We start from the raw sequence: 11,460 nt of genomic DNA, 5'->3' as shown, positions 1-11,460 counted from the left end.
CTGACAGCAATTTCAGACGCAACTGCTTTACCACTCGGGTTCCGAACTTATATTCAATGGATATCAAAAAGCCTGATAATACCGACGCCTCCGCCGATACAAATTCTCCATTTTTGGAGTTCAATTCGAGTATCCCAGAGAGTGGACTCGTTTTAGCATGGCTGACTCGCGACAACACCAAGCCGCTTAGACCGGTTAAAGGTTCAGCTCTACACACTCGATTTGGATCGTTCCAACATAGTTCTATGATATCGTCAAAATATGGAACACAGCTTGCGTCGTCGTCATCAAACCAAGCCGGTTTTATTTACTTGCTTCATCCGACCCCCGAACTATGGAGTCTCTCGCTCCCACATCGAACTCAGATCGTTTACACACCTGACGCGAGTTACATTGTGCAAAGATTGAGAATTCGACCCGGAAGTAAAGTTATTGAAGCTGGGACGGGAAGTGCGAGCTTTACGCACGCTCTTGCCAGGACTGTCGCCAAAAATGGTAGAATATGGACGTTTGAATTTCACGAACCTCGATTTGAGATAGCCAAGAAAGAAATTGAAGATCACGGCCTTGATGGCGTTGTCAAGTGCTCGCATGGCGACGTTTGCGTGAATGGATTTATCCCGGCATGCGACGAAATCCTTGACGCTTCTGCGGTGTTTTTGGACTTGCCCTCGCCGTGGCTCGCTATTCCACATCTCAAGACTGTCATATCGAAAGAGAAGATAGTCCGGATATGTTGTTTCTCACCATGCATGGAGCAGGTTCAACGTACAATTGAAACTTTGCAAAAAGAAGGTTGGTTAGATATAGAAATGGTTGAGGTTAGTTGCAAGCGATGGGAAGCAAGGAAAGAAATGATCCGGAAACCGCAAGACGCGATTGAGCGACTAAGAGATATAAAACGTCGACGCAATGAGGGACTCAAGAAGAGAAATGAAAGGAAACTTGCGGAGGAACAGAATGCCGACGCGGTATCAGAGGCGCAGGAAAGTGAACAGGGCATTGATAGCGAATCACAGGCTCCTGGCAGCCGACTCAAACGCAAGGCTGAGGCAACCGGTGAACCAGATGCAGAAGATGCCGCTGCCACGCCAGCGGAGAAGCACGTTCCTGACAAGCCATTCTTACCCTCCGAATATAATCCATGGGGAAAAGGAAAGCGTGTACACGAAGGCGAGGACGGCTATGAGTGGAAGGATGTATCGAAAGTCGAAGCGGAGTTAAAGTCGCATACATCATATCTTACATTTGCGTATTTGCCACCTCCTGTGCAAGGCAAAGATGGAAATATTGTTTCTGAGTAGATGACGATTGTACTTGTAGGATATATAGCACTTTAGATCATCCAGATTTCGAAACTATTTGCTCATTGCTCTCCATTCGTCTGCTCCTGTTCTCTGTACAATACTCGACTGGCATTCACACACATAACCCGGTGGAATTGTGGGTGCAGCGGATAGTAGATGAAGTGTGGAATGTGTGCCTGGAATCGGATAATCGATAACGACCGCGTATATATCGGTCCAGCCTTAAGGAACTAGCTCTCTACTACTATACTTGACGTCTTAAATAGAACGTTGTTATGCCGTAATGTACATACGTGTTATATCAATTGCAAATCATATAAGTTAGAACCTTTAAATCATATAGACCCTTTCATGAAACCCGCAGAGGGGAACCGAGGGGAAGATCATTCACATAATGAGTGCTAACGGTATAGACCTGTTTGAGCGGCATATCTGTCATGACAGTGCTTGCATCCTCGATGGCATGCAGATGAAAATTAAGGAGTTCCAGCGCAGATGAATGCGAAGAATCGTCAAATAACTTCTAACTGGTCGCCGTGAGGATTCTGAGTCAGTTGTGCCGTCACTAGAAACAAATGTCTTCGTACAGTAGAACCTCGTTGATACGATTCGCTGTAAGACGACAATCTCGTTAAGCTTTTTTTTCTTTGTAAATAATAATAACCTCGTTAATGATCAATGTGTATCTGCCAAAGATGGTCCCGGTAATCCGGATCAGCCCTTATGCTCGGACTCACAACTTATTCAAAGAACTGTAACATCCATAAACTTGGTACAGCTGCATGGAGCGTATTTAGTAAGAAGGTTTGGCAGGGACGCGGCGGGATTGATCACCCCTCGTTGTTATGTGGGCAAATCTACGGAGGTGTCTCTCGAACAGGATATGTGGACCCCGGAAATGAATAATTGTTGTTGCTCTTGACAAAGCATCAACCTATTCTCAATAGAAAACCGATCCTCATTACATCAGTTACTCATCCACCGGTGCATCTTCCAATTCAACATGACTCCAAGTACTCTTGCATCGTTATTGCACTTTACTCTTCACTGTATCCAGCGCAGACTTTAGAGAATTCTTCGAGTACGAGATTCACCTTAATTCATTCATATCCTTCTGCGAGAGTCCATCGACTTAATGACTAAGACTGACAGTTTTCTTCACTGTTCCCTTCCCTATCCAAAAACTCCTCTCCCACTTGATTTGTATTCTTCTCTATCAAATTGTCTCCGTTCTCCGGCACAAAATTATCATCCGAAGCATCATGAAGACTTACCGGAGCTGACGTGGTAACAATCGCCGAAGAATCATCGTCGTCTCGTGCGCAGAAAGTGTTCGCGCCAACACCTAAACCACTTGCATTTGTAGACTCAGAGGGAAGAAGTGTGGGTTGTACGTCAATTTCATTCGTCTCCTCCTCATTTGGAGAGTCCTGCGGCCTAAGGATGATCTTTCCTTCGCCATTCTCTACTGTATCCAATGAGTCATCCTTCTCTAACAGGATATAGCCCATATCATCCAAGTCCTCCGGTATAAAAACCTCATCCGCAGAATCATCATGAATCACCGGAGTTGACGCGGCAACGAGGGCCGAAGAATCGTCGTCGTCGCCTCGGGCGGAAGGAATATTCGTACCAATTGCTGAGGCGAATGAATTTGTAGACGCAATAGGAACATTAATTTCATCCATCTCCTCCTGATTTGGAGCATCATCCGGATTAATGCTATTCACTTCGTCACCGTTCTCTTTTGTATCCAAAACGTCCTCCTTCCCTGGATCTGTATCCTTCTCTAACACGACATGGTCCAAGTTATCTCCACAATCCGGCACAATTGCCTCATCTGTAGCATTATCAAGAATCACACCCTTTAAATCATCACCCAGAGCATGAGTAGAAGTGGCAACCACATCCGAGGTCTCATTGTCCTCTCGTGCCGATATGGTGTTCGTGCTCGTAGCTGAAGCGAATTCGTTTGCAGACTCAATGGCAGTGTGAGTCACCTTAATTTCATTTATTTCCTCCAGATGTAGTCCGTCCTGCAAACTAAAGGCTATCTTTTCTTCACTGTTCTCTTCTCTGTCCAAAAACTCTTCCTTCTCTTGACCTGTATCCTTCTCTAACACGATATGGCCCTGCTTGTCTCCGCCCTCAGGTACAAATACTTCATCCGCTGCATCATCATGATGAATCACCAGACTTGACGCGTCAACTATGACCGAAGAATCATCGTCATCTTGTTCGGAGGCAGTACTCGCGCCAATAGCTGAAGCGAAAGCATTTGGCAATGCCGTAGTAGAGGGTGCGACATTCGCTGTACTTTCGTTCATCTCCTGATGATTTGGAGTGTCTCGCTGACTCAGGCTAATCTTTTCTTCACCTCTCTCTTCCGTATCCGAATACTCTTCGTTTCTTTGATCCGTATCTTTCTCTAGCACGAGGTCGGTCAACTTATCCCTGCCCTCCGACGCAACAACGTTATCACAAGCAGCATCATAAATTGCCGCACCAGACGCTGAAATGGCCAACGAATCATCGTCCTCTGCGGATGTGGTTGAAGCCAAGGCAGTAGGATCTAGTATGATATTGGTTCCAACTTTCTTTATCTCCTGCAGATTCAACGGCTCCACGTTTTGCTCGACCGTATCTTCGAGAACAAGTGATAATTCCGTTGTTGCGGGCTTCTGCAATATAGAAAACTCGCCGTCTCCATGGATAGTTTCAGGCGAAGGTTCCGATCCATCCGGTTGAGTCTTGAACGTTGGCATCTCTGGATTAAATGCGGACGTGGAATCAGTCGATGAATGACTGAGCGAGCCAAACTCAGCCTGATTATATGGCGATGTCACCAAGTCCTCCGCATCTAGATTATTAACTGATTGCTCAAGCACAGGTTCCACATTAGCTTCCGGAGCTGGCGTTATTGCTCTAGAGTCATACTCTGTAGCTTCCTCAGCAACGTGCTCATCGGTCGGCCTATCAGTGGGTTCACCGCGCTGCACAGTTTCCTCCGTCCCACCAACGACGTCTGGTAGAGCACTCTCCAGTTGACTACCCTCATCTGGTGACTCATCGGTGGCCCTTGCCGTAGGCGCTTCAACAGCAGCCTGCACGTCCTCCACTGCAGTTGCAGCTTCAGCCTCTTCCAAAGCTTTACGTCTCGCTTCTCTCTTTGCACGAGCTGCAGCCTTCTCTTCCATATCAATTTCCTCCTGCAACTGTCGTAGCATTTCTTCAATCTTAGCATCATCATGATCTAGCTCCTCTTCCACACTTTGCTCAGCCGCTGTGTCCTCTTCCATGACAGACACGGCATTATAATCAGTCTCGGACTCATCAACTGGTGTCTGAATATCCTCTGCCCGAGCAAGAAGGGAAGTAGCGGCTTGTCTCTCCGTGAGGGCGGAGAAGTCATAATCACTATCGCTGTCAGCTGTTACTGGTTTTATTGTAGATTGGCCGTATAAATCGTCCGTATGTGAAATATCAGGGTTGTTCAGGTCTTTATCGAGATAGTTTGCGGAGTATTTGAAGCGACTGGCTGATGCGTACGGGTCGGCTTGACTCCGCACTGCCATTACCGATTCATTGGGAGACGAGCTGACGTGGTCATCGGAGAGGTAATCTGGGAAACTCGATGCAAGAGCAGATGACGAGGGCGTCATGGTACCAGGCACTGAAAACGAGTTAGTAATGGGTGCAGCGAGAGACGGAGCTGCTAGAGCAGGTGTCTGAGCTGGTGCTAAATCCTCATCTTCCAGATCAATAAGACCAACACTCTCATGTACAGCTGAGCCTGAAAGGTTCAGGTCGCCTAACATATCGTGGGATAGCTGTTCACGAGGAACAGAGTAGTCAATTCGTTGCAGAGTGTTATAAGACGTCGACCTGTAACCATTTGTATTGGCATTCGACGAACCCAAATACTCACTGAGCTTGGCGTCCAGAGAATTATACCCACTATCCCTCGAGCGATACGAATCGAGTCGTGGAAGCGACGAGCGTCTAAATGAAGCGCCTTCGTACAGTGATGATGTGTCGGTGCGTGTTGACGAAGATGGAGGTATCGTGTACTTGGAATCCGTAGAGGAGATCCCGCTAACAGTACCTGAGAACGTGCGTGCTGCAAACGACGCAGTAGATGACCACGGAAATTCGGATACGAGAGGCTTTCTCATGCTTGATATTCTTAACGACCGATTCACGAATTCCACCGGTGGACGTGGAGGAAGAGGAGGACCGGGAGGAGACGGTGAGGCAGCTCTATCAGGAAGCGCGACGGATGCTTGTCTCGGAAGAGAAGGGGGTGGTCGTGCAACGGGAGACGATCGCTGAGAGCTAGTAGACGACTGACGCTGATATGATGGTGCTTCATATGTCTGCGCATGCTGCCCTTGATACGTGGAAGACTCATGAAAATACGGCGTCGATTGTGACGGCAGTGAAGGAAGAGAATTCAGCGCCGGTGCATGCTGTGGAGTTGATACCGCGCTATACCCATTTAGACTGGGAGTAGATGAAGCTGCCGACGATGCCATAGACGAAGTGTACGGATGCATAGATGCTGGCGGTTCTTGCGCGTATCCAATTGTGGTATGAGCAGATGCATCATGACCATGCGAAGAATACGGCGGTAACGACGTAGTAGCAGGCGCAGAAGATATTTGCTGAGCATATGGACCGCGAAGAGGTGTCTCCTGAGCCGGTTGAGCCGTTACATACGAACCCATTGTCGTACCAGCAGTGTATGACCCTAGGTGCGTCGGATGTAAAATATGCACATCGGAATCCAAATATCCGGGGGCAATTCGTCGTTGCTGCATCGTCTCCTGAAGTAAGACGTCGCTCTCCCATTGCGACACCTTATCTCTAGCCTTGTTCTGCTGTTCGGTAGCCAATCGCTGCTGCTCGTCAATGGACGCCACGACCGCCTTGACCTCATTAAACCGCGCTGCGGAAGATGGATGAAGGCCGCGAGGCAATGTGGCATAGTTCAGTGGTAGCGCAACAGGTTGAGGGAGCTTTAGGAAGGGCGATATGATAAGAGGGATTTGGGAAAGGAAGGAATGGGCTGATGAGCTATGTTAACGACAAAACCCGTCTAGACCGATTGCTGACAGAACATACTCGCCGCGTCATGCATTCTGAGCCAAGTATATCAATTGCAAACAAACTAAACTCTAATGATGTAGGTTGTTTAGCGTGTACTTTAAAGTGGTTCGACAGGATTAAGAGCCGAGTTGGCAGAGATGCCACGATGACTACGATTGTCGTAATCGTGGAGTTATCCAAGAAGCTCTGGACAGCTCGATTGGGCTGGTGCGGCGCGGAACGAGCTAAACTCTATTTTCGCCTGGTATTTTTTGCGATTGCACCCCAACCGCATAGTGTTGTTAATTCTTGGGACATTTTCGGGACAGGTTTCCAATTTTTTGTGAGCCACAATTTGATCACCATTGTATTGCCAGATACCGCACAGAATGAGTGCTCTTCGTTGCCGGATAATGCTCACACGGACTGTGACTCTACGGCCATCAGTTGCACGGAGTGTAAGTGTTATGGATTTGCTTCGGGATCGATCTAATGACTTCCTCAGTTCCACTCGTCCCGAGATGTCCGGAATCTATATTTGAATAGCCAAATGCGGCGGCAGCGCGAGAATATAATACGCCCAACGGTGTCTGTCAGTGTGCGTAATAATTCAACAGTTAGCGCCGCTAGTGAAAGGGTTTCCCAGGTTGTACAGGCAGTTACAGACCAATCTACATTGCAAACTGTGTCGGATGCGATTAACCCAGTTGCCGACACACTCGCAGCTCACCAATTGGGTTACCTCGAATCTATCGGTCTCGCTCAGACATGGGTCTGGCCGTCTGATGTTGCGGCTCACATATTAGAACTCACACGTGTGTACGGTGACTTACCGTGGTGGGCAGTTATTATCATTGTCGCTGTGAGTGCGCGTCTGATGTTCCTGCCCCTCTCATTCAAGGGACACGTAATGAACATGAAAATGAAGGAGATTCAGCCACAGATTGACTTGCTGATGAAGCAATTGAATTCAGCGAGCTCATCTACTGAAAAGGCTCAGATCGGAATTCGACGGCAGAAATTACTGAAAATGCACGGCATTAAAATGTCTACGATGCTCGCGTCTGGCGTTATTCAGATCCCAGTCGCGTACGGAATGTTCATGGCATTGACGTCGATGGCACAGGTTCCTGTAGATGGATTCACGACTGAAGGTTTATTCTGGTTTAAGAACTTGGCAGAAGTAGACCCATACATGGGATTGAGTGTGCTTTCGGCCGCCGGCACTTATGCTAGTTTGTCGCTCGGTGCAGAAGGCATGGGGAGTATGTCGCCAGCGACGCGGACTGTAATGACTTATGGTACCACGGTCGCGATGCTTGTTATGGGACTGTGGTACAGTGCCGCTAACGTGTTGTTTTTCGTGGCCACCGGTTTTACGGCCATGGCAACGTCCATGTTTATGCGGTCGCGGGCGTTTAGACGGCTGATGAATGTTCCAGAAGAGGTCTACTTAAAGTCTCAAGCTGCTGCCAAGAATGCTGAAGCGAAGTCTATTACGCAGCAGTACAGGGATATGTGGAATGATGCTAAAGTAAGGGCGGAAGCGCGAAAGGCCGCTGAGACACGATCGCAAAGAGTAAGTATCCCATCTCCTACCATTCTGCCGGTTAGAGTGAAAAGCAAGTCCACTAAGAAGGGGAGAAAAGGAAAGTAGATCTTGAAGTCATGTATAGATAGATGTTGTAAATATGAAGACGGGTATATAACATTGTTAACGCAGTATTACATCTGCGAATGCATTATTGGATATATGAATGTCCTTCTAACCATCGCACGTCCTCTATTCTGATTCCTCTTTTTTCTTCCTCGCTTCCTCAAGCTGTTTCCGCTCTACCTGTTTCCGGATATTTGTTCGAATTGGATGAAGCTAACTAATGTTAACTGAAACACATACAATACAATAGTAACCTGAACTCACCTCAGCCCCAATAAATCCCCACCGTATACCAATCTCATTCGCCAAGATCTCCCCAATCCCAAGCATCATTCCGTTAATAAACGGAAAGAGCAGGTTTATGGCGCTGAATCGTAATATCGACATATACGTGCTCGCACGCTTCCATAGTGACCCTTGCGGTATTGGCTGGCTGGCCTCGGATGAAGTCGAGGCTGATGACGAGGATGAGAACGAAGCTTCTTCTGACTCGGCAGGCACTTCTTCTAACTCTACTACTTCTTTCTCTATTTCGTATGTTGAATGTGACATGTTCTATCGTTACTTGGAGTGTGAGATCACAGACTTTCAAGTACTTGATCTGGTCGATTGTTGGATACGAATGAACTGTAGTAGTTCAGCAGAAAACGAAAATAATTCCCCTGCACTGTTCGCGCTTCTAGCTCTGCAGATTCCTCACCAGCTGTAGTATTGCCGAATATCAGAAGTCGAGTAAAGCATCTCTCCATCCTGAGTAATTCACGATCAAGGCAACTAGCCCGTATATTCCAGCACGACAAGTGTAATTTTCAGATTGGGAGCAGACCCTCAGAAAACGACGAGTAGCTTGATTCTTGGCTGTCATTCCATGAGATCAATTTATCTATTGCGCCTGCTGCGACAGTCAGATTGTATACTTTATCAGACTTATAGATTTTGAGCAGAGATTGTTCAATTTTTTAACGATTGAGACACTACGATATATATCACGTCGCGCACGAATTACCATGGAAGGTCAATCCGGCTCAGAGCTCTCGTCACTACCAGGTTCCGATGATCCTGATATGCAAGTAGCCCAATCGCCAAACGGCTCCGTCTCGTCGGGCATCTCGTCAGACACCTACGGCTCTGTTCCCGGATCACCGGGGGTGAACGACGACAATCTTGACCAGGTGACTGTATGTCGATGGGAAGGATGCTACACTGAATGCGGTAACATGGATAATCTCGTGAAACACATACATGATGAACATGTAGGTAATCGGCGGCCAAAGTACACCTGCGAATGGCTGGAATGTCCACGAAGAGGTTTAAGTCAGACATCTCGATTTGCACTTGTAGCGCATATGAGAAGCCACACCGGCGAGAAACCGTTTTACTGCAGCGTTCCTGGTACGTGTTTGTATTCTTTAGTAACAATTTTGTATAGTATATTAATGGCATTATAGAGTGCGATCGGAGTTTCACGAGGTCAGATGCGCTGGCGAAGCACATGCGGACAGTGCACGAAACAGAGGCACTCCGTCCGTCGGATCCGGTTCCCAAGACACACGCGAACCAACCAAAAAGCTTAGGCGGCGCGACATATGCGGCATACACGGAAGCGATCAAGCGGCACAAGGCGAGCGAGAAATTGAAAACACCGGGCGATGAGGTGACAAATTCCTATCCTAGCGACGATGAATTTGATCCTGATGAGCGGGCGAAACCGCCACGTAAATTGGCGCGGTATCTGAAGAGAAAGCTATCTTGGGTTGATGAGGTGCATAAGGAGCTGGAGGCGGAGATGGAGAAAGTCAATAAAGTGAAGCGAGAGTTGTGGGTGAGCAAAGAGTTGTTGTTAGAGCAAGTCATTAGAAAAGAGTTGGGCGAGGAAGAAGCAGCTAAAATTGTACATTAGGTTCTGTTACGTTTGGTTGAATATTTTCAGGTGTTATTGGTCGCAATATAATATTAATATATGTAGCATTAATGGTAAGACCCATATCGACCCAAACGGGTAATCGCTAAGTATGTACAATGACTTGGAGTCCCGAACTCACTATATCTATAAACACCGTATCTACCCCTCGATAGCTGCCGCTGACGTCGGGTTAATTTCATCCTCAATTAGTGGTAACTGATATACCCGTAGTCGCTCCGCAATCCTGTCATCGACGACAAAATCCTGCATCCACTCCGAGCCCTTCTCGAGGGCAGTTTCCTTCCATTTCTTGGGCCACTCATTCTCTTCTTCCATGCCTTGTGCAAGATCGATACGGGGTATGAATGGTCGCGATTGACTTAACGCCACGGACGCGGTTAATCTGCCGCACCGGTCTGCCAACTCGCGTTTAGTGAAAAACCTGTACGTTCGAATCGGTGTGTTCAAAAACCCGAGAATGTGTGGGAGTGGGATGTACACTATTGGCTGAAATGAGGTAATTCGAGCCAATTCTGGCGGTGTTGGCGCACTTCCGTAATCAGCTTGAGAAATATACGGCTTTGGAACCGCAGGCTTCTTGTCCTGCTTCTCTTGGCTATCATCTCCTTCGATAGATTTATTTGCGTCGGGACCTTGTGACGTAGCCACGCCTGCTTCAGCGGCCTTGCTGGCCTCAACGGCTGTCTGTGTGACATCGTCGCCACTTTCCAACAATCCGTGCACCTCATCCACACGCTTTTCGAACTGCGGAGGCGCAGGCATCTCCAAGGGCCCCAACCATCCCTCATTCAAGCCATGCAAATACTCTTTATACGCACCTCTCCCCACGCAAATCACGCCACCTTCGGTATCATACTTCAGTCCGTCCGTGACGGCCTTCATTAATTCATCACGTGAATCTCCCTCGCCCCGTCGCTCCTTCCTAATCTGCTCTGCAACCTGATGCCGAATATCACCTTGCCTCTTCGCCTCCACCAATTCCCAATCAATAGCAGCAGCAGTCAACACAGGCTTAACGTACTGAGTAAAATGCGCAATCGTGACATCAAGATGATCGCCTGGCGGGGGTGCAACATATACTGTCACTTTCCTCGGCATTCCGTTCGGTTGGAGCGTTTCGTTTGCCAAGTAAGACACCCGGTCTTTCCATTTCTGTCTGTTCGCGCGTCGGTTTTTCCGGTCGTAATAGATCATGCCTGAGATACCAAGAACAGTGCCGAGGAATATTGACATATTTCTGCCGGGCATACGCAGACGCGGAATGCCGAGCGCTACGAGCACCGGATTTCGAGGTGGAGGAGTGGATTTCGGTGATGCTGTTGACATTCTGTGTACGATGCTGCTCCCGTCCAAATTCGATGATGTTAATAGATTGTCAGTATCTATCTGAATGTGGCTATCTCTATTCCGACGACCGTACGTCGTTTCGCGATTTACGTTAACGTACGTGGATGCTCGATACTCGCAACAAATCATCCAAAATT

General features: G+C 47.7%; 6 protein-coding genes across 6 annotated transcripts; 3 read left to right on the top strand and 3 right to left on the bottom strand.

Annotated features, from left to right (window-relative positions):
- Positions 1 to 56: 56 nt before the first annotated feature.
- V1508DRAFT_353285 (tRNA methyltransferase complex GCD14 subunit-domain-containing protein) lies at positions 57 to 1,304 on the top strand (the record flags this gene model as incomplete). Its single annotated transcript, XM_066936878.1, has 2 exons — positions 57 to 990; positions 1,078 to 1,304. 2 exons carry the CDS (start codon positions 57 to 59, stop codon positions 1,302 to 1,304), a joined length of 1,161 nt encoding a protein of 386 aa, XP_066796456.1.
- Positions 1,305 to 2,204: 900 nt separating this feature from the next.
- Positions 2,205 to 6,577, bottom strand: V1508DRAFT_385098 (uncharacterized protein). Its single transcript, XM_066937793.1, has 2 exons — positions 6,432 to 6,577; positions 2,205 to 6,375 (listed from the first exon to the last, which is right to left on the bottom strand). Exons 1-2 carry the CDS (start codon positions 6,445 to 6,447, stop codon positions 2,447 to 2,449), a joined length of 3,945 nt encoding a protein of 1,314 aa, XP_066796455.1. The 5' UTR covers positions 6,448 to 6,577; the 3' UTR covers positions 2,205 to 2,446.
- On the top strand, positions 6,530 to 8,165 carry V1508DRAFT_415745 (60Kd inner membrane protein-domain-containing protein). Its single transcript, XM_066940118.1, has 2 exons — positions 6,530 to 6,853; positions 6,901 to 8,165. Exons 1-2 carry the CDS (start codon positions 6,785 to 6,787, stop codon positions 8,050 to 8,052), a joined length of 1,221 nt encoding a protein of 406 aa, XP_066796454.1. The 5' UTR covers positions 6,530 to 6,784; the 3' UTR covers positions 8,053 to 8,165.
- On the bottom strand, positions 8,054 to 8,839 carry V1508DRAFT_415743 (outer membrane protein TOM13-domain-containing protein). Its single transcript, XM_066940117.1, has 2 exons — positions 8,317 to 8,839; positions 8,054 to 8,265 (listed from the first exon to the last, which is right to left on the bottom strand). The coding sequence occupies exons 1-2, from the start codon at positions 8,602 to 8,604 to the stop codon at positions 8,179 to 8,181; spliced, it is 375 nt and encodes a 124-aa protein (XP_066796453.1). The 5' UTR covers positions 8,605 to 8,839; the 3' UTR covers positions 8,054 to 8,178.
- Positions 8,840 to 8,885: 46 nt separating this feature from the next.
- V1508DRAFT_415741 (uncharacterized protein) lies at positions 8,886 to 10,033 on the top strand. Its single transcript, XM_066940116.1, has 2 exons — positions 8,886 to 9,444; positions 9,501 to 10,033. The coding sequence occupies exons 1-2, from the start codon at positions 9,060 to 9,062 to the stop codon at positions 9,950 to 9,952; spliced, it is 837 nt and encodes a 278-aa protein (XP_066796452.1). The 5' UTR covers positions 8,886 to 9,059; the 3' UTR covers positions 9,953 to 10,033.
- Positions 9,889 to 11,439, bottom strand: V1508DRAFT_415740 (mitochondrial import inner membrane translocase subunit Tim54). Its single transcript, XM_066940115.1, has one exon. It carries the CDS (start codon positions 11,300 to 11,302, stop codon positions 10,115 to 10,117), a length of 1,188 nt encoding a protein of 395 aa, XP_066796451.1. The 5' UTR covers positions 11,303 to 11,439; the 3' UTR covers positions 9,889 to 10,114.
- Between the last annotated feature and the right edge of the window lie 21 nt (positions 11,440 to 11,460).

The sequence above is a fragment of the Lipomyces doorenjongii genome (genome assembly GCF_038497915.1).
Source record: "Lipomyces doorenjongii strain NRRL Y-27504 unplaced genomic scaffold V1508scaffold_18, whole genome shotgun sequence".
NCBI lineage: Eukaryota > Fungi > Ascomycota > Lipomycetes > Lipomycetales > Lipomycetaceae > Lipomyces > Lipomyces doorenjongii.
The sequence above is the reverse complement of the archived record's forward strand: the minus strand, read 5'-3'. Positions and strand labels throughout refer to the sequence as shown.